At 50.7% G+C, this 24,715-nt stretch overlaps 1 protein-coding gene across 7 annotated transcripts in view; it reads left to right on the top strand.

Annotated features, from left to right (window-relative positions):
* TLN1 (talin 1) overlaps positions 1 to 24,715 on the top strand; it is an 880,838-nt gene that overhangs the window by 789,463 nt on the left and 66,660 nt on the right. For all 7 annotated transcript variants that reach the window (XM_085627686.1, XM_085627681.1, XM_085627685.1 and 4 more), the window contains 3 exons: positions 1,031 to 1,136; positions 14,275 to 14,399; positions 23,454 to 23,579. In XM_085627686.1, coding sequence (XP_085483812.1) covers positions 1,031 to 1,136; positions 14,275 to 14,399; positions 23,454 to 23,579 — 357 coding nt within the window. The remainder of the gene's footprint in view (positions 1 to 1,030; positions 1,137 to 14,274; positions 14,400 to 23,453; positions 23,580 to 24,715) is intronic.

The raw sequence follows: 24,715 nt of genomic DNA, 5'->3' as shown, positions 1-24,715 counted from the left end.
ACAAAGTGTGACAAACGTTTTCTCAGAAAAAACTATTCTTCCAAAATTCAATATGTCAGAATTTTTAGCAGAGGGAGAAGAGCTGGCTAAACTCACCCCCAGGATGGCTAACATCCATAGTCTCCCCCACTTGCATCTGCCCATTCCTTCCTTAAGCCTAGCATCTGGCTTGGTTCAAAGAGGTGAGTTGTAAATGAAACTGATGTCTTTAGCTTGCCTTGGAAAGCATTATTTACAATCCCTCCCCCTGGCACTGGCATTCCTATGCCCAGCAACCTCTCTTCCACGAGAGGAGAGGCTTCCTAACCCCAGGGATCATTTATCACCTCTTCTAAGCAGCCAGGCTCACCCACTCATCTCTGACCAATCAAGGCAGAGCAATAGAGGGCTGAATTTTGTCTTACAGACAAGAAAGTCTTATAACTTCTTGTCTGTACATTTCAAAATAAATTCAACAATACCATATTGTTGGTTTACCATTGCCATTCTACTGAGTCATGTAATCCTGGTGTTATGGCTTTTCTTTCTCTAATTATTAACTAATAACCATTTCCAAGGTTACGCTATGGGCTAATAGTGCCACATGGAAAGCTTTTCATCAGAAAGGTTTTCCACACCAGTCTGACATCTGGAAGAAAATGTGTAAGTTGACGAATCTGTCGGAAGATTGTGTCCACTAGAAAGATTGTTACAGAGGGTAAGTAACTTTTTAATTCCTGAAATTGTACACAAACAAGTCTCTGTAACCTCTCTGCATCACCTGGTTCTCTTTCTATAGAACACCATCTCACTTGTTCTAGCACATTGTTGGGCCTCCAGTGAATTCTCATAGTTTAACAGATGTGTGTTGCATGTTGTATGACCCTACCGGAAGCTTGCCCAAGTCACATTCCCTTAGTATTTCATCTGTGTGATTGAATGATCTTGCGTGAACGTTGCTTAAGTGCATTGCCCTAATAACCCACTAGTCACTCTCACCCTGCAACACGTATAGTGACTGCTCCCCACTGTTACTCTTCCCTCTTCGCAGATACTGCAGAAGCCGAATCCTGAGCTCAAACAGCAGCTGGCGAGCTATTCAAAGCGCGTGGCAGGTTCCGTCACCGAGCTCATCCAGGCGGCTGAGGCTATGAAAGGTAACCCTGGGAAGGGGTGGCTGCAGCCGAGGAAAATTGGGCATTTGTGCAGATTCTGGAAGAACCCTAGGTTTCTCTGGAAGGGTATTGTTCCCTGAGAATCTGAATGTCCACATTAATAAGTTTTGATTTTTCATGTGTCAATAATATATCTAGGATATTATTGCGTTAACTCATTGTAGCCATACGTAGCACAGCCTTGTTTAATATTGTGTACTTTACTTGTTATAAAATGTCACAAAGGCCATATTTTATTTTGAAAAGTTTTTGGTAATCTCATTTTTAAAGGCTCTCTTTTGCCCATCCATTGCCACCCTTATACACTTAGCCGGCCTCTGCATTTAGAGCTGGCCTCTGTGAGCGGCTTCCACCTCTATTGAATAGAAGCTTCTCTGCATTTAGAGCTGGCCTCTGCATCTAGAGCTGGCCTCTGTGAGCGGCTTCCACCTCTGTTGAATAGAAGCTTCTCTGCATTTAGAGCTGGCCTCTGTGAGCGGCTTCCACCTCTGTTGAATAGAAGCTTCTCTGCATTTAGAGCTGGCCTCTGTGAGCGGCTTCCACCTCTGTTGAATAGAAGCTTCTCTGCATTTAGAGCTGGCCTCTGTGAGCGGCTTCCACCTCTGTTGAATAGAAGCTTCTCTGCATTTAGAGGGGGCCTCTGTGAGCGGCTTCCACCTCTATTGAATAGAAGCTTCTCTGCATTTAGAGGGGGTCTCTGTGAGCGGCTTCCACCTCTGTTGAATAGAAGCTTCTCTGCATTTAGAGGGGGTCTCTGTGAACGGCTTCCACCTCTATTGAATAGAAGCTTCTCTGCATTTAGAGCTGGCCTCTGTGAGCGGCTTCCACCTCTGTTGAATAGAAGCTTCTCTGCATTTAGAGGGGGTCTCTGTGAGCGGCTTCCACCTCTGTTGAATAGAAGCTTCTCTGCATTTAGAGCTGGCCTCTGCGAGCGGCTTCCACCTTTGTTGAATAGAAGCTTCTCTGCATTTAGAGGGGGTCTCTGTGAGCGGCTTCCACCTCTGTTGAATAGAAGCTTCTCTGCATTTAGAGCTGGCCTCTGCGAGCGGCTTCCACCTCTGTTGAATAGAAGCTTCTCTGCATTTAGAGCTGGCCTCTGTGAGCGGCTTCCACCTCTGTTGAATAGAAGCTTCTCTGCATTTAGAGGGGGTTTCTGTGAGCGGCTTCCACCTCTGTTGAATAGAAGCTTCTCTGCATTTAGAGCTGGCCTCTGTGAGCGGCTTCCACCTCTGTTGAATAGAAGCTTCTCTGCATTTAGAGCTGCCCTCTGTGAGCGGCTTCCACCTCTGTTGAATAGAAGCTTCTCTGCATTTAGAGGGGGTCTCTGTGAGCGGCTTCCACCTCTATTGAATAGAAGCTTCTCTGCATTTAGAGGGGGTCTCTGTGAGCGGCTTCCACCTCTGTTGAATAGAAGCTTCTCTGCATTTAGAGGGGGTCTCTGTGAACGGCTTCCACCTCTATTGAATAGAAGCTTCTCTGCATTTAGAGCTGGCCTCTGTGAGCGGCTTCCACCTCTGTTGAATAGAAGCTTCTCTGCATTTAGAGCTGGCCTCTGTGAGCGGCTTCCACCTCTATTGAATAGAAGCTTCTCTGCATTTAGAGGGGGCCTCTGTGAGCGGCTTCCACCTCTGTTGAATAGAAGCTTCTCTGCATTTTGAGGTGGTTTCTGTGAGCGGCTTCCACCTCTGTTGAATAGAAGCTTCTCTGCATTTAGAGGTGGCCTCTGCGAGCGGCTTCCACCTCTGTTGAATAGAAGCTTCTCTGCATTTAGAGCTGGCCTCTGCGAGCGGCTTCCACCTCTGTTGAATAGAAGCTTCTCTGCATTTTGAGGTGGTTTCTGTGAGCGGCTTCCACCTCTGTTGAATAGAAGCTTCTCTGCATTTAGAGGTGGCCTCTGTGAGCGGCTTCCACCTCTATTGAATAGAAGCTTCTATGCATTTAGAGCTGGCCTCTGTGAGCGGATTCCACCTCTATTGAATAGAAGCTTCTCTGCATTTAGAGGGGGCCTCTGTGAGCGGCTTCCACCTCTATTGAATAGAAGCTTCTCTGCATTTAGAGGGGGTCTCTGTGAACGGCTTCCACCTCTGTTGAATAGAAGCTTCCTCTTCATTTAGAGGTGGCCTCTGTGAGCGGCTTCCACCTCTATTGAATAGAAGCTTCTCTGCATTTAGAGGGGGCCTCTGTGAGCGGCTTCCACCTCTATTGAATAGAAGCTTCTCTGCATTTAGAGCTGGCCTCTGTGAACGGCTTCCACCTCTATTGAATAGAAGCTTCTCTGCATTTAGAGGGGGTCTCTGTGAGCGGCTTCCACCTCTATTGAATAGAAGCTTCTCTGCATTTAGAGGGGGTCTCTGTGAGCGGCTTCCACCTCTGTTGAATAGAAGCTTCTCTGCATTTAGAGCTGGCCTCTGTGAACGGCTTCCACCTCTATTGAATAGAAGCTTCTCTGCATTTAGAGGGGGTCTCTGTGAGCGGCTTCCACCTCTATTGAATATAAGCTTCTCTGCATTTAGAGGGGGTCTCTGTGAGCGGCTTCCACCTCTGTTGAATAGAAGCTTCTCTGCATTTAGAGCTGGCCTCTGTGAGCGGCTTCCACCTCTGTTGAATAGAAGCTTCTCTGCATTTAGAGCTGGCCTCTGCGAGCGGCTTCCACCTCTGTTGAATAGAAGCTTCTCTGCATTTAGAGGTGGTTTCTGTGAGCGCCTTCCACCTCTGTTGAATAGAAGCTTCTCTGCATTTAGAGGTGGCCTCTGTGAGCGGCTTCCACCTCTATTGAATAGAAGCTTCTCTGCATTTAGAGCTGTCCTCTGTGAGCGGCTTCCACCTCTATTGAATAGAAGCTTCTCTGCATTTAGAGGGGGCCTCTGTGAGCGGCTTCCACCTCTATTGAATTCAAGCTTCTCTGCATTTAGAGGGGGTCTCTGTGAACGGCTTCCACCTCTGTTGAATAGAAGCTTCTCTTCATTTAGAGGTGGCCTCTGTGAGCGGCTTCCACCTCTGTTGAATAGAAGCTTCTCTGCATTTAGAGGGGGCCTCTGTGAACGGCTTCCACCTCTATTGAATAGAAGCTCCTCTGCATTTAGAGGGGGCCTCTGTGAGCGGCTTCCACCTCTATTGAATAGAAGCTTCGCTGCATTTAGAGCTGGCCTCTGTGAACGGCTTCCACCTCTATTGAATAGAAACTTCTCTGCATTTAGAGGGAGTTTCTGTGAACGGCTTCACCTCTATTGAATAGAAGCTTCTCTGCATTTAGAGCTGGCCTCTGTGAGCGGCTTCCACCTCTGTTGAATAGAAGCTTCTCTGCATTTAGAGCTGGCCTCTGTGAGCGGCTTCCACCTCTATTGAATAGAAGCTTCTCTGCATTTAGAGCTGGCCTCTGTGAGCGGCTTCCACCTCTGTTGAATAGAAGCTTCTCTGCATTTAGAGGTGACCTCTGTGCGCAGCTTCCACCTCTGTTGAATAGAAGCTTCTCTGCATTTAGAGCTGGCCTCTATGAGCGGCTTCCACCTCTGTTGAATAGAAGCTTCTCTGCATTTAGAGGTGGCCTCTCTGAGCGGCTTCCACCTTTATTGAATAGAAGCTTCTCTGCATTTAGAGGGGGTCTCTGTGAACGGCTTCCACCTCTGTTGAATAGAAGCTTCTCTGCATTTAGAGGTGGTTTCTGTGAACGGCTTCCACCTCTATTGAATAGAAGCTACTCTGCATTTAGAGGTGGTTTCTGTGAACGGCTGCCACCTCTATTGAATAGAAGCTGTTTCAAATAGTAGTTTCAGTTATAGTGCTTAGGGACACCAAACGCTTACAAGGCTACACCCTTCTTTGCGTTCCAAGTGTTGTGGCTTACACTCTTGGTGCTGACTGTTTATCAGGTACTGTACTGCTGGTCACACCAGCCTTTCCGGACTCAGTTAGCACTTTCCAATGCTGGACCTGGTGCCTTATCAGGGATCAGAATCCACGGGCATGCTGAGTTTTTTGTGTGTAGTAGAAGGTTAAATGATTCCTCTGGTTACCCATCAAGGCAATCATTCTTGCTGCAAAATCCCACAGTGTCTTTTTTGAAGAGGACTTGCAGGGCGCTCAAACTAGTTTCACAGGAGGATAATATTTGCTGACCATAATAGTTTGAAATATCTTGTGTGTCTTTTATGTATCTCTTCCAATTCCCACTGTGTTGGCATCGTTTTACAGGGCCCTACGTGAGTAAATAGTCACCTTTTGAATGACCCCATGTCTTTGAAGCATGTATCCGGACCTGTAGGTGAGCCCCCATTAGTTCATTGTGACCTCAGCAGCCGTGTTTGTGCTGCCTCCTTTGAGGCTATAGCCTGGATATGGTCCACTATTTTGTGATAGTGTATTTCATAAGTGAATATTGTGCGAAGCTGGGTGAGGCATACAGAGACAGTCGTCAGAGAAATTATTTGTGCACAGAAACCTTTTTTAGTTTCGGTACTTTGAGGATGGCCACAGGCGAGCCCCTATATCGGCAGACTTAGAGTCTAGGATATTGAGATTAAATAATTGCATAAAAATCACAAGTGCCAGACTCTGATGCACGTGAGGGCACTCTAAGAGAAGTCAGCATAGGTTGAATGCAACACCTGGCACTTTAAAGTTATGTTGAAGCTGACCTCATGCAGAACTACCACTACTTCATGAACACGGTTGTTCATTGTGTTGATCTATCCACTGTAAAAATGTCAACTAGGTCAAAGTATTGAATTCTGCCAGGTTGGCACAGTTCAGGTCGTTAATATGAAAGAGCGTTAAGTGTTTTCTGCAAGTGCACCTGTAGATCAAATGCTGTGCACATTCCTGCCATCTAGTGTTGGGCTCAGCATAGTGCAAATTGTATTTCTTTGAAAAAGTAGTTCAGTTTGTGAGGTGGCTCGTCCTACTTCCCCCCCCCCCCCCCCCCCCCCCCCGGAGCCCACAGTGTGCTAGGACACAGACTCCATGTTGTTTTTCTTCTGCCATTTGTTTCAGATGTGTTTTGACTGCTCTGTTACCATTGCATTTTAGTTCATCATTTCAATGCTGTTCTAACACCAGAGGACTTCTAGCAAGGCATTAGACATTAACTGAACAACTGCAACTCACTCGAAACATATTGATATGTAGCGCTGGAGACGGTGTTACAGAGAATGGCTTATTTAATTCTGCCCTTCTTGCAATAACAAGTTTGAATGGTTGGACTAACATCCCAAGACCACATCAAATCCACCGGTTAGGTGTGCGATGCCTTCTATTGCAGACAATGTGTGGGTGTCCCTGCAGGGAGGGACCGAACTGACTGAAGGCGAGGAAAGAAGCCCAATATCTGTGTCCCTCAAAGAATCAACTCAGGAGAATAAATATCTGCTGTAACCCTTTCAAAACCTATACCCAGGACTAAAGACTGAAAATCCTTGGACTTGCTAATAGTTTAGCCTATTTAATGCCTAAAGGCACCACTGACAACATAGTAACCTCGACGTCAAGACCCTCCATCCTGGCGTCGAGATGAGCCAAACGCACCAGCAGTCCTGCAGCCGAGGAGGATACTGACCCTCATGCCTTACTATAAACAGATGCAATGGAGAGGATAATTTCTGATGACCTTTACTTGTCATGTTACTGCATGTCCGTTACAATCTGCATTTCCAAGTCAGTGTTTATTCACTTTTGAAAAGGCATTCTCTGAGATCAGACATTTCCCAGAAACGGAGAACTGATGCTGTCCCATCGACTCCTCCACCTCAAGCCTCCCGATCACATTCAAAACATTCTGATTCAGGGACTTAACTCGATCTAATCCCCATGTCCACTGTTGGGATTGGCCTTCTCTGCAGGGTCACCCAGAAACCTTTTGCCTCCACTCCTCTTGTTTTGCTGACATTTGTTATTTGTTGCCTTTAGGACTGCGTACAATTTATTGCTGCTCACCACTGTTAAAGTACTTGTGCTCACTACTTGAACCATGGTACAGTTGGCCTACACCTATTAGGCACATGTAATTTACTTTTGAGTCCCTTGTAAAGTGTCACAGTATGTACATGGGCCTGTAAATTAAATGCTATTAGTGGGTCTGCAGCAGTTATTCTGTCACCCACTTATGTAGCCCTTTAAAACATGCCTTAGGCCTGCCAGTGCAGCTTGTGTGTGTAGTTTTAACAGCCAATTTGATATGGCAAAAAACCCTTTTGCTATGCCTAACTCCTTTTTTTTTTTTTTTTTTTTTTAAACATGTACTTTTACTTTTTACATGTCTTGGTTGTGACAAACTCCTAAATTTGTTTTTCACTACTGCAAGGCCTACCTCTCCCATAGGATATTAGGTTACCTTATTATATTAAATACGTGCTAACTTTTGATTGGGGGTAGGTTGAAATATCCTGTTTAGACTCAAATGAATGTAATTTAAAACTTTCTTTAATGGTAACATTTTATGTAAGATTACAATTTTGTAAATGCCACTTTTGAATGGTTGTCGTATTTAGGGGCTGGGCCCTTTTAAAGCAGTTGAGTTGGTCCTCCTAGAGAGATATACTAAACAAATTACCCTAGCTGCATTTATTCAAGACATTATTTTTCCAAGGCCAGGTAAATAAATGCTCTTGACCTGTTGAATTTATTCACTGTGACTTCAAAACCTGTTAATGCAATTTATTCACTTAAACATTTCAGTTTAACTACATTCAGAAAATCAAAACACATATTCGTACTTTACAACACAGGACTCTGACATCACTTAGACAACAACAACATATATTTTTTAAAATGTCCTCTTATGACCAGTCAGAAAATGACCAAGATGCAGAGGTTTGAATTGCTAAAATTATTTAGGCAAAAACCTTCTTGCTATTAATGACCTAGGGGTTATAGAACAGTTCTGTTCCAGTAGACTGTACAGTTCTTGTGTCCTTTTTAAGATGGCTACTGTGCAACCTTCATCCAATGTTGCCATTTTCCTGCCCTGAACTTTCTGAGGCATTCTAGGAGTTTCCAGTTGCCTGGGCCTATTAATTTCTCCCCATCAGAAATGAGTATTGGGCGCAGACAGTCCATCAATCAATCAGTGGATTTGTATTGTGCGGCTAATCACTCAGGAGGGCATCCAGATAGTAAAAGGAACTGGGTTTAGCTGGGAGAAGCAGAACTTTTCCCTGCCCCACTTACATTTCAAAAGAGCTGCCTCAGACGCTTACAAAGAATTTGACACCAAGCTTTTGTCACCCTAGAAATCTTGGGACCTGTGCAAGGGAGAAGGAAAGTCCTGAACAATCTGTGGGGAGAAACCCCCAGATGTTCCTTCTACTTCAAAGCCAGCACCTGGTATGAGTAGCGGACCCTCAGACCAGCTCTTCAGCGCACTCCTGAACAGGAGCGTTGAACGCAGGTTCAGTGCACTGCTGGGCCTTTGGAAAGCTATAGAAGGACTGCCTTGTACTCCGGAGGTCTGCCCTGCTTCTTGAGACTTTCCTCGCTTTTCAGACGACTACCCTGCTGCATAAGGCCTACCTTGTGCTTCAGAGGACTGCCCTGCTGCTTGTAGCCTGCCTTGCTGCTTGGAGAGAGGACCATCTCCATGAACCCAGAACTACCAGAGACACCAATGGTCACTTGGCTTAGCTCTTGTTCTTAGGTAAATGGACACAACAAACCCCAGAGAAGTCCCTGCCTGGACCAGCTACCGGACCTGGCTGGCCCTGCAACTTTAACAGCCTTAGCCCTACTGGTCTATGCTGGAATTAGTGCCTGATCTGCAAGAGGTGCCTCCCACTCTCAGTGGGAGAAGGTCACAAGTGTTCAGGCAGCACCTATAAGAGATGTATTAAGAGAAAAATATTGTGTTAGCGAGGGTAAAAACCTATCTAACACCAATCTTATTGAGCCTTTTACTCTGCCTTTTATTTCCCCTTTCACGGACGGAACTGTGAGAGTCCCACAGGCCTCATCTCTGAGCTCCATTTTATTATCCATGTGACTCCTCTCGTTAAGTTAGTAAGTTGGATCAAGTCAGCGTCAAAACTGGTATATGCTCAGCTGACGATGAATGCAGGAAAACTTTCTTACGCTTAACTTAGACAAGACTAAAGTCTTAATTTTGGATAGCTCCCGATCTTGGAAGTCTCACTGGTCTTTTGACTACTTCCCATTAGAGTTAGGAGACTGAATCACACCTGTGGACAGTGTGCTTAACCTGGACTTCCACCTGTTGACAATAAGCTCAATGGTTCTGCCTAGTTAGCTAAATTGTAATTGCTCTGTTTTCTTCACCTAGATGTATTAAGGAAGACCCTTCCCCTGTTCTCATCTGATCTTCCCAATCATTCATGCCAAAATTAGATCACATTTATATTTCTGAAATGCGCTATACTTGGCATTACATTATTGCAAGAAACTGCAACTTCACTTAATCCAAAGCCTGGCTGCCAGAGTTCTGTTGCCACTCCCTAAGTGCTCCACTTTTCTTGATCATTTGAGACGGGGACCCATGACTGGCTATTGAGAAAATGTAGAAATTCAAACACCTTTGCATCTGTCATGAGGTGGGGAATTCTTAAATAGGATAATAATTCCACACACTTCTCACGTAACTTAAGTTTAGCTACCCAAGGACTACTGTCCATTCCTTAAATCAATAAAAGTAGAAACGACAATTGTACATTGTCCTTCACTGCACCCAAGGTTTGGAATATGTTTATTAATCAGGAACATCTTTCCTTTGGAAACGTGTAGAAAGACTTGGACTCTGCGATTAATTTAGATTGTATTAGCTAGTGTGTGGGATTTGATTAGCGTTTGGAAGTCCAGTAGTGTAACAGAGCACCAATAATCATGTGTTGTGCCTTAGATGTTGCAGATGCACCTTCCAGGCAGATCATTACCAGTATCTTGCTAAGACTACATGCCTATCTTCGAATGTCTGTATCTGAAAGAGATACGTTAGTGATAGATTCCTTACCTTAGAAATCCCCCCAGGCGTCAGACTGGATATGGAAAGTTTTCGTCTGCAGTACCGCTGCGCGTCGGAAGGTGGCGTCGTCCGGCTCCGTGTCCATCGTAGGCGGCGTGATCGCCGAGATGACGCCGCGGCTGCTACTTAGACACCGCCCTCGCATGCTAACGTCAGTTCTTCCTTTTTCTGCGCCAGCAAGCACAGATCCGGAGAGAGCGGTACCCCCAGTCAATTTTTGACTGAGTTTTTGGGGACTTTTGTCTCTGTCTATTTTGAGTCTTTGACTCCTGGTGTAAAGGGATGCCCGGTTTCAAGTCTTGCGGGGTTTGTACCCGCATGATGTTGGTGACGGACTCGCACCGCAGGTGTCTCTACTGCCTGGGGCGCGACCACGACCCCACGTCGTACCCCGACTGCCGGGCCATGGCTCCGAAAACTTAGCGTGAGCGGTCCCGAAAGTTGTCGAGGCCCGGGAGTCGGCTCTGTGACGTTCAAGGTCCCGGTCCCGTGGGAGGTCGAGGGACCGGTCGTGGAGCCGCCACCATCGTTCGACGAAGTCTTCGCACTCGGGATCAGGCAAGACGAAGCACAAGAAGTCGAAGAAGCGCCGTCGCGCTTCGCCTTCCCCTAGCCTGTTGTGCGACACAGCTGAGGGTGCGGGTGGTGCCACCCACGTGACTCCGGCGGAGCCGACGCAGTTGCCAACGGACTACCCGCCTTTCCCGGGTCCGTCGGCGACTCTGGCCCAGCTGCAGGAATTTCTGTCAGCCATGGCCGCCTCTTTGGCCTGTCTGGCCCTGCCTGTGTGCCTTTGGGCCCCGCAGGGGGGGGGGGGGGGGGGTCACTTGGCACTTATCCAGCAGGAAGTTGCGGACCACCCAGATCTCACAGTTTTGACGGATGTGTCTCTTCTGGGATGGGGCGTTTATATGGGGGAAGTGAAGATCAGAGGACTCTGGACTCAGGCGGAAGACAAGTTCCATATCAACCTATTGGAGCTTCGGGCAATCTGATTGGCACTGGAAGTCTTTTTAGTGTCCATCATTAGAAGGCTGGTTCAGGTGTTCACGAACAACACCACTGCCATGTGGTACTTCAACAAACAGGGCAGTGTGTTGTTATCGTGGACTCTGTCTAGTGGCACTGCATCTCTGGACTTGGCTGGAACAACAGGGCATTTCCCTGGTGGTTCAACATCTGGCTTGTTCTCTGGACGCCAGATCAGACAAACTTAGCCGAAGGTGCCTTGCGGATCACAAGTGGCATCTCCATCCAGTGGTGGTACAGGGTCTCTCTCAGCGGTGGGGAGCACCTTGGTAAGATATGTTCGCCTCCTAAGCAAACGCGCAATGTCAGCAGTTTTGTGCATTGGAGTTTCCAAAGCAGCTCTTGCTCGGCGACGTTTTCGTCGCAAGTGGATCTCAGGACTCCTGTACGCCTTTCCACCCATACCACTCCTGCCCAGAGTTCTCAAGAAGATCAGGAGCTACCTGGCACAATCGTTCTTGTGGCTCCGTATTGAGCACAGAGAGTTTGGTATCCCGAGCTTTTAGCTATGAGCATTGAACCTCCCATCAGGCTGCCACTTCGGGAGAATCTTCTGTCGCAGCAGTAGGAGAGGATCCCCCACCCGAACCTGTCCACTCACTGCCTCCTTGCGTGGAGATTGAGTGGCGACAGCTGACAGTTTTTTTTTTTTTATCAGATTTTGTGTCAAACAGCGAATATTCTGCAGAGTTCTGTAACCCAGAGAACTTCTGCCACAGATATGATACAGTAAGAGCATTGACGTTTATGATATGCAAATTATAAGACAACATAAAATAACAACAAAAAAGAGTAATAACCCCCCGGACAGCTGGCAGCTTCTGACCTTCCTCCTGAAGTCTGCAAAGTTATTTTGGCAGCCAGTCGTCCCTCCACAAAATCAATATATGCCTGCCGATGGAACAGATTTTGTAAATATTGTACAGAACGGTGTATCTGCCTCTGTCAGATATTCTCCTGTTTATCCTTTCCTTGGCCCAGCAAGGCTCTGCTTTGGGCACTCTGAAGGGCTACCTTTCGACCCTCTCAGCTTTTCTCCGGCTGTCAGATACGCCTTTACTTTTTACCTCCCCTCTAGTACAGAGGTTATTGAAGGGGTTAACCCACTTGTTTACCCATTCTCCTTTTTTTATGCCAAAGTGCAACCTTAATTTGGTCCTTACCGTCTTGATGTGTGCACCATTTAAGCCGCTGCACATCTGCCCTATACGGTTGCTCACTATCAAAAGAGCCTTTTTAGTGGCAATCACCTCAGCGAACTGCAGGCACTGTCATCACAGCCTCCTTACCTGACAGTCTTTCTGGACAAAGTGGTACTAAGAACTAGGGCAGACTTTTTGTCCAAGGTTGTAACTTCCTTTTATCTGGGACAGTCTGTTGCTCTGCCCACTTTCTATGCACTTCCGCACCCGTCCAAAGAAGAGGAGCGTCTCCATCTTCTGCACGCAAAAAGAGCGTCATCGTTCTACCTTGACCACGCTAAGGAGCTCCGGGTGAATTACCAACTCTTTGTAGGGTATGTTGGAGCAAAGCAGGGGCATGCTGTTAAGAAGAGGGTCATCTCCCGTTGGGTTTCCTCTCTATAAATATTTGTTACGCCTTGGCAAAGAAGCAGCCTCCTCCAGGGCGGAGGCATCCACCACAGCCCTTCAGGGTGGAGTTCCAATTGCTGATATCTGCCAAGCCGCCTCGTGGGCATCTCTGCACATGTTTGCCAGACACGCTTGCCTGGATTCTCAGGTTCGCAAGGCGGGCCTGTTTGGCTGCTCTGTTCTGCAGGATTTTCTGGTCTAAACTTTGTGCAGTCCTGGGGGTTGTATTGCTTGGGTATCTGTTCAAAGGTAAGGAATCTGCATCTAGATGTCTCTATCAGATGGACAAGTTACTTACCTTCGGTAATGCCTTATCGGGTAGAGACAAGGTCTAGCTGTAGATTCCTTACCGACCCATCCATCCCCATCCCCCCCCCCCTGTGGAATTGTTGTTAGTGTCAGGGCTGTTCCCCTTGAGGGCCCTAGCTGTCTTTTTAACACACCATGGGTCAGTCACTTCATGGTTCCGTGCTTCTGGCGTGGAAAGTTGCGAAAAGTGCTGACATCCACACGCTGGAGTGGCGGTTATATTGACGACGCAGACGTCACAGCGAACACAACGCCGACACCACCTACCGGTGCGCAGGGGTATTAGCTTAGAAAAATCTTCCGGATCCAGCCATGGATCCAGCATGGGCGTCCATCCATACATTCGCGACTGACTATGGTCTGGATAGTCAGATCTGCTGATTTGGGGAGGGGGCATAATTTTGCCTGCTCGGTCCTGGGGACTTTCTCGTTTGAGCCTTTCACAGAGGTAATGCTTTGGTATGTATTCACAAGGTGAGGAATACACGTCTAGAACTTTCTATCTGAAAAACAAGTTACTTACCTTAAGGTAACGCTCTTTCTGGTAGAGACTGTGATTGCAGGTTCCTAACCGACTCTCCCATCCCCCATGTTCTGTGGTTGGTCTTTCTCCTTTAACAAGATCTCAAGTCTAGGAATCTGCTTACTTTCACACAGATTTTCTTTTGGGGCTCTGCGTCAGGGGGGCGTGACATGAAGCAGCTGAGGTCTGTGCATGGGAGCACGCTTTCCTTGAGCGGAACAGTGTCAGTGTAGAGCCGCATGGTGCCACCTACCGGCATGTAGAGGTACTGCTGAAAGGCTTCTGTATGCAGTCTGAAGCTTGGGGAATATTCAAAAGGTGAGGAATCTATGGCTAGATAGTCTCTACCAGGGTGCGATCGAAGGTAAGTAACTTGTTTTGCAGACTTTCATATTGCGTTGTGTTCTTTTTCCATAGATTGTAACCATCGCTTTCCAGTTTCTTTTGCTCTGTACTTCTGGACTTCACTAACAAAGTGACACTTACACTCATGAAGAGGCATTTTACATTCGTGTAGGCATGTGGCTGTGGTCCTAATGCTGATCTTTTAAGAAAAACAATATATTGCAAGTGAGAAAACATATTCCAGGGTAGTCTGATTCTGCTGTAGGTGTTTACAGGAAGGTCTCCTTCGCGTCTTAATGCCTAGACCTTCCCTAAGCCCTTAAAAAGCTTCCTTTACCAGCTTTGCCCCGCTCTTGCCAGGTACGGAGTGGGTGGATCCTGAGGACCCAACGGTTATTGCAGAGAATGAACTGCTGGGCGCTGCTGCCGCCATCGAGGCCGCTGCCAAGAAACTGGAGCAGCTGAAACCCAGGGCAAAACCTAAGGTGAGTCTTCCAGTGCCACCTGTGACCTGTTGCTGCATGCTTTACCTCCCTCTGTGCCTATGCAGCATGCTGTTCCTTTCTATGTGGTCCCTGCCAGGCCTTCTTCAGTGCCTCGTGCACCATGATATACCTCCCTCTGTGCTTATGCAGCATTCTGTTCCTTTCTATGTGGTCCCTGCCAGGCCTTCTTCAGTGCCTCGTGCACCATGATGTACCTGCCTCTGTGCCGCATGCTGTTCCTTTGTTTGTGCTCCCTGCCAGGCCTCCTGCACTATGATATACCTCCCTCTGTGCCTATGCAGCATGCTGTTCCTTTCTATGTGATCCCTGCCAGGCCTTCTTCAGTGCCTCGTGCACCATGATGTACCTGCCTCTGTGCCGCATGCTGTTCCTTTGTTTGTGCTCCCTGCCAGGCCTCCTGCACCATGATATACCTCCCTCTGTGCCTATGCAGCATGCTGTTCCTTTCTATGTGCTTTCTGCCTAGCCTTCTTCAGGGCCTCCTGCACCATGATGTAGGTCACTTTGTGCCAACTGAATCATCCTTTTCCTTTTCGGATGGTCCTTTCCATACCTTTCCCACACCCCAACCAAGCCATGCTTTCCTGTCTATCAGCTGCACGAAGCTTTGCCTTCCTTTAATAACCTGGTCATGTCTCTGGGAACTCAGTCACGCTGTGCCTCGCTCTAGGCCCATTGCACCACAGGTCACCTACAATTTAAACTTGGCTATAAATTTTGATCACCTCCATCATACTGTCCCTTGCACTTTAGCATCTGAACCTTGCTTTCTCTTTACCACCTGCGCAATGTTGTGCTTTCTTTTCCACCAACACCATACAGTCCCTTACTCTCTACCACCTGTACTATGCTGTGCCTTCCTCTTTCCCAGCTGAACCATGCTGGGCCTTCATTTGGTAACCTGATCAGGTCTTATTACCTCTGTCATGCTGTGCCTTCTTTAGAGAAAGTTGCACTGTGCCTTATTATTTTTTATTTTATCAGACTTTGCCTTTCGTTATTCCCACTGCCATGCCTTCCTGTCCCCAGTCTGCCCACTGTTCATCCTGTGTTACTCTTGTTGATTCTTCCGTGTGCAAACTCTTCTCAAGGTGCACTCTACATCGCCAACAATTGCTTGCTTTACTTTCTGAGTGATTTTCCCCCGACCTCCCCCACCCTAACACTCACGCAGCATTAGTTTCCTTTGTTTTCAAGGCCGTAACTGTGCCTTCTATACAGGGCACACACCGGCTGTAACTGGGCCTTCTACACAGGGCACACACCTGCCGCAACTGTGCCTTTTACACAGGGCGCACACCTGCCATAAGTGTGCCTTTTACACAGGGCGCATACCTGCCGTAACTGTGTCTTCTACACAGGGCACACGCCAGCCGGAACTGTGTCTTCTACACAGGGCACACGCCAGCCGTAACTGTGTCTTCTACACAGGGCACACGCCGGCCGTAACTGGGCCTTCTATACAGGGCACACACCGGACGTAACTGGGCCTTCTATACAGGGCACACACCTGCCGCAACTGTGCCTTTTACACAGGGCGCACACCTGCCGTAAGTGTGCCTTTTACACAGGGCGGACACACCTGCCGTAACTGTGTCTTCTACACAGAGTACATGCCAGCCGGAACTGTGCCTTCAACACAGGGCACATGCCAGCCGTAACTGTGCCTTCAACACAGGGCGCATGCCGGCCGTAACTGTGCCTTCAACACAGGGCGCATGCCGGCCGTAACTGTGCCTTCTACATAGGGCTCACGCCTGCCGCAACTGTGCCTTTTACACAGGGCGCACACCTGCCGTAAGTGTGCCTTTTACACAGGGCGCACACCTGCCGTAACTGTGTCTTCTACACAGGGCGCATGCCGGCCGTAACTGTGCCTTCTACACAGGGCTCACGCCGGCCATAACTGTGCCTTCTACACGGGGCTCACGCCGGCCATAACTGTGCCTTCTACACGGGGCTCACGCCGGCCATAACTGTGCCTTCTACACAGGGCACACGCTGGCCGTAACTGTGCCTTCTACACAGGGTACACGCTGGCCGTATTTGTGCCTTCTACGCAGGGCACCCAGGGATCCAGGCCTGGATCCGGATTGGCGCCGGTGGACCTTACGACACCTCCTCCGGCGTCTAATCCATTGGCGACACCTCCGTCCCTTCTGACGCCGGTTGTGTCCCCCATCCGGCGTCAACCTTAGCCTCCCGCACGACATGCACACGGAGTCGGACCGATGTTGACCAGCGCCGACCGGTACTTTTGTACCCTTGTTCTACCCTGGTGTTCCCTATCGCCCTGAGTGGCAACCAGAGGAGGTTGAGGAGGACTGGGAGGGGTCTGTGGACCCTCTGGCAGACCAGTTGGAAGAACCGAACTGGAGAGAGGAGTTGGGTGAGGCCAGTGGTCTTGACACTTCTCCAAACCTGCCTTAAACCTTAAGCTTCCTATGGTGGCGGTCAGGACCACCTTCCTGACCGAGGTGCTTCAACCGACAGCAGCCTCTTCATAGCCAGTGAGGCCCTCACGGACATCCTTTTAGGCACTTGGTCCAAGCCCCGCACAGGGACTCCTGTGGATAGGATGATAGCCCAACGCCACCGCCCGGCCCGGGGTACCCCATTTTCCTCGCCCAACACCCTACCCCGGAAAACTTGATGGTCCAAGCCTCGACTTCCAAGGGTGCATTCCCTACCGCACCACCTGATAGGGAATCCAAGAAGCTGGACCACTTTGGAAAGAAAATGTTTTGTTCCTCTAGTTTGGGACTGCGGCCGGTGTACACCGCATGTCTATTGGGCCGTTACACCCACTCAGTGTGGGTCACGGTTGCGCAGGTGCTGCCACAGTGCCCGGAGGAGGCCCGGGCCGCGCTCTCCCGTGCAGCTGCCGAGGGGAGAGATGCAGCGAAGTTTGCCATACAGTGTGGGCTGGACACCGCTGACTCGCTAGGCAGGACGATTTCAATGTCAGTTTTCCTACTATGCTACGCCTGGCTGAGGTCCACTGGCTTTTCAGGCGATGTCCAATCAACTCTTTTGGACATGCCCTTTGATGGCTGTCGCTTGTTTGGCGACAAAGCGGACAACTTGCTCGAGCTCTTTAGGATTCTAGGGCTACGGCCAGATCCTTGGGCCTCGCTACCACCTCTCGCCCCGCGCAGTCTGCTTTTCGCCCCTTTCGTGGCTACAGAAGGGGTGCCCCACCACGTTCCGCCCACAGGCCTGTGCAAACTGTTCAGCCCATGCGCTGCCGGGGATGTGGTACCCAGCGTCGTGGGTCAAGGGGCGGGCTAGTCCACCAGTGCCCCCTCTGCAGCAGCCTATAAACCTTTCTAGTCCATCCCTTCAGGGCCACCAGTTGCCAGTTGGCGTCAAAATTCACCATCACCTCCCCCACTGGCAGAAGATCTCATCGGACAGGTGGGTTTTGCAGATAGTCAGAAGGGGATACTCCCTCCCCTTCGAGACTACCCCTCCATCCATGCCACCAACACTCCATCGCATGTCGGAGGATCACTTGGCCCTTCTCCAGCAGGAATTTACGGCTCTCTTGGCCAAGGATGCCATTGAGCGCGTCCCTGTGCCAGAAGTAGGTCGTGGTTGCTGCTCCCACTTACTTTCTGGAACTCAAGAAGAACAAAGGCCTGTGTCCTATCTTAGATTTCAGGTGCGTCAACCGCTTCCTCCGGCAGGAGAAGTTCAAGATGTTGACATTGGCTCAGGTTCTATCTGCTCTAGACCCTGTTGACTGGATGGTAGTGTTGGATTTACAGGACGCCTATTTCCACTTCCCTGTCCTGCCAACCCACAGGCTTTACCTACGGTTCTCGGTAGGCCACAAGCATTTTCAGTTTACCGTGCTCCCCTTTGGCCTACCAGTGCCCCTCGAGTGTTCAAGAAAGTGATGGTGGTGTTTGCAGCTCATCTGCGCAGATCAAGGGTTCCAGTCTTTCCCTATCTCAACTGGCTGTTGAAGGCGGCTCGCCCCAGGCTGCCGTCTCCCACCTCCACACTACGGCGGACCTCCTTCACTCGCTGGGGTGCCGAAGTCACACCAGATTCCCTCTCAGAAGCTCCTTTTCATCGGAGCAGTTCTGGATACAATGCAGTATCAGGCTTATTCTCCCGAACAGCAAGTCTTGAATATTCGGGCTATGATTCCAATATTTCAGCTTCTATCCCGGGTTTTGGTCAGAACGACCCCGATGCTCCTGGGCTTCATGGCCTCCTTCATCCTTCTGGTGGATTATGCCAGGTGGCATATGCGGGCTCAGCAGGTGGGACCTGAAGTTCCAGTGGGCGAAGCATCAGGAGAATCTTTCTGATTGCGTCCAGATCTCAGAGGATATTGCACGCCAATTGCAGTGGTGGCTAACGAACCAGGATTGGGTCAAAAGCATATCCCTCTCCCTTCCCCAACCAGAGTTCACAGTGGTGACAGATGCATCACTTCTGGGGTGGGACACTCACATGAGAGAGGTTGAAATCAGAGGCCTCTGGTCTCCAGCGGAGTCCGGGCTCCACATCAACCTTCTGGAGCTTCAGCCGATTCGTTTTGCACTGAAAGCATTTGCTAGGCGATGCTTTTCGTCGCGAGTGGAGTTGCGGTCTTCTATATGCCTTTTTACCTATACCACTTCTGCTCAGAGAGCTGAAGATCAAGCTCGACCGGGCCCAAGTTATTCTTGTGGCTCCGGATGGGGCACAAAGAGTTTGGTATCCCGAGCTCTTGCACATGGCCATTGATCCGCCGTTCCGACTGCCTCTTCGGGAGTATCTTCTGTCGCAGCAGCGGGGGACAATCCTCCACCCGAACCTGTCCAGCCTCCACCTCCTTGCGTGGAGATTGAGCGGCGGCATTTGACAGCTTTTGACCTTCCTCCCGAAGTCTGTAACGTTATCTTGGCAGCCAGGAGTCCCTCCACCTAAACAGTACCCGCAACAGATTTGTGGCATGGTGCGCAGCAAAGGCTGTGGATGCCCTTTCTGCCTCATTCAGAGGTTCTGCTCTTCATTCTTCCTTTGGCCCATCAGGGCTCTGCTCTGGGCACTCTCGAAGGCTATCTTTCGGCCATTTCAGCCTTTCTTCGCCTTCCTGATCAGCCTTCTTTTTTCAAGTCCCCTATTGTAAATCACTTTCTTAAGGGCATTACTCATCTCTATCCTCCTATTCCTTTTGTAATGCCCCAGTGGGACTTGAATCTGGTGTTGACTTACCTTATCTGCGCTCCTTTCGAACCGCTACATAATTGTCCTCTCAGACTTTTGACCCTCAAAACTGCCTTTCTGGTTGCCATCACCTCTGCTCGCAGGGTGAGTGAGCTTCAGGCTCTTTCTAGTTAACCTCCTTTCTTGGCTGTTTCTTCCGGACAAGGTTGCCCTTTGCACTAGGCCTTCCTTTGTTCCCAAAGTGATTACCTCTTTCCACATAGGACAGACCAACACTTGGCCCACCTTCTTCCCGCCCCGCATCCTTACAAAGAGGAGGAGATGCTCCACCGTCTGATTCCAAAATGTGCGCTTTTATTCTATCTGGATCACACAAAACAAATCCGGTTGGATGATCAGCTCTTTGTTGGCTATGTGGGCGCCAAGAAAGGTTGGGCCGTGCAAAAGCGGACTATTTCTCGATGGGTCGCTCTATTCCTTGGCGAAAAAGGAACCTTCTGTAGGGTTGCACGCCCATTCCATGAGGGCGACGGCAGCCACTACACTTTGGTATGTGGAGTTCCACTTCATGACATCTGCGAGGCAGCTACGTGGGCTTCATTGCACACGTTCACTAAACATTACTGCCTAGACAGCCAAGTCCGGAGAGACTGCTTCTTTGGCCGTTCAGTTCTTCAGGACTTTCTGGTGTGAACTTATTTCGCAGAACCGCCTCTGGGGTTGGTTTTGCTGGGGTATCTATTCTAAGGTGAGGAATGCATAACTAATAGTTTCTTTCAGATGAACAAGTTACTTACCTTCGATAGCAATAAATTTGTAAGAGACCTATATTAGTTATGGATTCCTCACCGCCCCACCCATCCTCCCCATTCTGCGAATTGACTTCTAGGGTAAGGGACTCCCTTTCAGTGCCCTAGTTTTGTGCACCAGTGGTCAGTGTCTTGCATGGCTCAGCGCTTCTGGTGTGGAATGTCGTGTAAAGAACGTATAAGTAGATACCGCAACATCATTCCGGCGATCAAGCCCGATGCCACGTACTGATGCGCAGGGGTACTACTGAAGAAAAATTCTTCAGATCCAGTCTGACGCCTGGGGGTAATTCTAAGGTGAGGAATCCATAACTAATATATGTCTCTTACAGATATATCATTACCGAAGGTAAATAACTTGTTCTTCTACACAGGGCACACGCCTGTACTAACTGTGTCTTCTTCACAGGTCACATTCCTCTCGTTGTGTCTTCTGACAGGATCGCCTCCGCCATGTTACACCCCCAGGCTAGGGATACGGCCATGCTCTGGTTCTGAAGAAGACCCAACCTACAATGTAGTTATTCTTGAAATGTAACAACCCCCCCCCCCCCCCCCATGTGCCTGGTTTCCTTCATTGTCATGCTATCCCTGCCTGCTGTTTCACTTTAACTGTGCAATAGGTAGTGAAGCGATGGTTGTTGTAGAGTGTTCTGGTTTATTGTGCTCCCTTCACCCTCCCACTAGACTGCTGTAACCCTTTCTCACCCCCAGTGTTGGTTTCATCAGCCTGTACCAAGGCCCTCTGCTGGCCCAGTCATTTCCCAGGGTGGTAGCGTCCTCCTGCCTGCAAAGGGTTACCTCTTTCTTCCTTAGACAGTTTGAGCCTGTGAAGGTCCATTCGTAATATCGTACATGGAAATGTGGTGAAGACAGTTGTCAAGACGGAGTGATTACCATTCCAGACCTTAAGTGTCCGGTCCTTTTTATCACTGCCAAGGTCATGACTCCTCAGCCCAGTTATCCATTCAGACTCTGGTATTCAGGTATCGCGAGGGTTGTGCATTATGTCCTTGCATTGTGCTCTATGGCAGCATTTATACAGCTCTCTGAGCCCCTCTGCAGGGACAAAGCTCTTTGCTGTGATAGGATAGCTGCTGTGTCATCCTCTACTGTAGGCTGTCCCGACCCACAGCCCTTCTTCAGGAGTTTCACTGTTCAGTGCTCCTCTGTTACTGAATTGAGACTGGTGGTGGCTTTCCTGGGCAGGTCTGCAGTTGTTGAATCCAGTGTTTAGAGTAAGGTTCTGGAAGGGTTTCAGTCCCGTAGCTGACCTCCCCTTCCCAGTGGCGGGCTCTCCTTTCGTTTGCCATATGACCATGGAGGGCAGCCTTCGAGGTAAGATGTAGGCGCTGGGTCCTCTTCCCAACACTTTAAAGGTGTGAGCCATCGACAGGCACTCTGTAGCTGCATGCTGCCACAGGATAGATGTATTTGTACTTCCTTTTTGTAGGCGTTAGCTTCTCCAACATGTGTTACACTGCACAGTTCCAACATGCTTGGTAAAGGCATCTGCATCGGTCCCTAGCACGCCACCACCCTGGAGACCGGCATAGAAAGCCTCACCCTGCTCTCAGGGGCCCTAGCACGTCACCACCCCGGAGGCCAGCTTAGAAAGCGTCACCCTACTCTCAGGGGCCCTAGCACACCACCACCCTGGAGACAGGCATAGAAAGCCTCACTCAGCTCTCAGGGGCCCTAGCACCCCACAACCCCGGAGACCGGCATAGAAAGCCGCACCCTGCTCTCAAAGGCCCTAGCACACCACCACCCCGGAGACCGGCATAGAAAGCCTCACCCTGCTCTCAAAGGCCCTAGCACCCCACCACCCCGGAGACTGGCATAGAAAGCCTCACCCTGCTCTTAGGGGCCATAGCACGCCACCACCCCGGAGACAGGCATAGAAAGCCTCACTCAGCTCTCAGGGGCCCTAGCATGCCACCACCCCGGAGACCGGCATAGAAAGCTTCACCCTGCTCTCAAAGGCCCTAGCACCCCACCACCCCGGAGACTGGCATAGAAAGCCTCACCCTGCTCTCAAAGGCCCTAGCATGCCACCACCCCGGAGACTGGCATAGAAAGCTTCACCCTGCTCTCAGGGGCCCTAGCACCCCACCACCCCGGAGACTGGCATAGAAAGCCTCACCCTGCTCTTAGGGGCCATAGCACGCCACCACCCCGGAGACAGGCATAGAAAGCCTCACTCAGCTCTCAGGGGCCCTAGCATGCCACCACCCCGGAGACCGGCATAGAAAGCTTCACCCTGCTCTCAAAGGCCCTAGCACCCCACCACCCCAGAGACTGGCATAGAAAGCCTCACCCTGCTCTCAAAGGCCCTAGCATGCCACCACCCTGGAGACTGGCATAGAAAGCTTCACCCTGCTCTCAGGGGCCCTAGCACCCCACCACCCCGGAGACTGGCATAGAAAGCCTCACCCTGCTCTCAGGGGCCCTAGCACCCCACCACCCCGGAGACCGGCATAGAAAGCTTCACCCTGCTCTCAGGGGCCCTAGCACCCCACCACCCCGGAGACCGGCATAGAAAGCTTCACCCTGCTCTCAGGGGCCCTAGCACCCCACCACCCCGGAGACCGGCATAGAAAGCCTCACCCTGCTCTCAGGGGCCCTAGCACCCCACCACCCCGGAGACCGGCATAGAAAGCCTCACACTGCTCTCAGGGGCCCTAGCACCCCACCACCCCGGAGACCGGCATAGAAAGCCTCACCCTGCTCTCAAAGGCCCTAGCACCCCACCACCCCGGAGACCGGCATAGAAAGCCTCACTCAGCTCTCAGGGGCCCTAGCATGCCACCACCCCGGAGACCGGCATAGAAAGCCTCACTCAGCTCTTAGGGGCCCTAGCATGCCACCACCCCGGAGACCGGCATAGAAAGCCTCACCCTGCTCTCAGGGGCCCTAGCACACCACCACCCCGGAGACAGGCATAGAAAGCCTCACCCTGCTCTCAGGGGCCCTAGCACCCCACCACCCCGGAGACCGGCATAGAAAGCCTCACCCTGCTCTCAAGATTCTCACTTCCATCACCTTGTCGTTTCAGCAAGCAGACGAGAGCCTGAACTTCGAGGAGCAGATCCTGGAGGCGGCCAAGTCCATCGCTGCCGCCACGAGTGCGCTGGTGAAGGCGGCCTCCGCCGCACAGAGAGAGCTGGTGGCACAAGGCAAGGTGAGCAGGTCCTCTGGCGACTGGCAACGGCCACTCAGAGCCGTCGATCATGGCTGGGGGTGCCCCCAATGGGCGGGTGGCCCAGAGAGGCGGGAGGGTGACACAGAGAGGCGGGAGGGTGGCCCAGAGAGGCGGGAAAGTGGGTGGCCAGAGAGTGGGTGGCCCAGAGTGGCGAGAGAGAGGGTGTCCCAGAGTGGTGCCAGAGTGGCGAGAGAGAGGGTGTCCCAGAGTGGCGAGAGAGAGGGTGTCCCAGAGTGGCGAGAGAGAGGGTGTCCCAGAGTGGCGAGAGAGAGGGTGTCCCAGAGTGGCGAGAGAGAGGGTGTCCCAGAGTGGCGAGAGAGTCGGTGGCCCAGAGTGGCGAGAGAGTCGGTGGCCCAGAGTGGCGAGAGAGTCGGTGGCCCAGAGTGGCGAGAGAGAGTGAGTGGCCCAGAGTGGCGAGAGAGAGTGAGTGGCCCAGAGTGGCGAGAGAGAGTGAGTGGCCCAGAGTGGCGAGAGAGAGTGAGTGGCCCAGAGTGGCGAGATAGAGTGAGTGGCCCAGAGTGGCGAGATAGAGTGAGTGGCCCAGAGTGGCGAGAGAGAGGGTGGCCCAGAGTGGCGAGAGAGAGGGTGTCCCAGAGTGGCGAGAGAGTCGGTGGCCCAGAGTGGCGAGAGAGGGTGTCCCAGAGTGGCGAGAGAGAGGGTGTCCCAGAGTGGCGAGAGAGAGGGTGGCCCAGAGTGGCGAGAGAGTCGGTGGCCCAGAGTGGCGAGAGAGTCGGTGGCCCAGAGTGGCGAGAGAGTGGGTGGCCCAGAGTGGCGAGAGAGTGGGTGGCCCAGAGTGGCGAGAGAGAGTGAGTGGCCCAGAGTGGCGAGAGAGAGGGTGGCCCAGAGTGGCGAGAGAGAGGGTGTCCCAGAGTGGCGAGAGAGTCGGTGGCCCAGAGTGGCGAGAGAGGGTGTCCCAGAGTGGCGAGAGAGAGGGTGTCCCAGAGTGGCGAGAGAGAGGGTGTCCCAGAGTGGCGAGAGAGAGGGTGTCCCAGAGTGGCGAGAGAGTCGGTGTCCCAGAGTGGCGAGAGAGTCGGTGTCCCAGAGTGGCGAGAGAGTGGGTGGCCCAGAGTGGCGAGAGAGAGTGAGTGGCCCAGAGTGGCGAGAGAGAGGGTGTC

This window comes from Triturus cristatus, chromosome 2_1 (assembly GCF_964204655.1).
Source record: "Triturus cristatus chromosome 2_1, aTriCri1.1, whole genome shotgun sequence".
Taxonomy (NCBI): Eukaryota; Metazoa; Chordata; class Amphibia; order Caudata; family Salamandridae; genus Triturus; species Triturus cristatus.
Note: the sequence above shows the minus strand (reverse complement) of the source record. Positions and strands in the feature narration are given on the sequence as shown.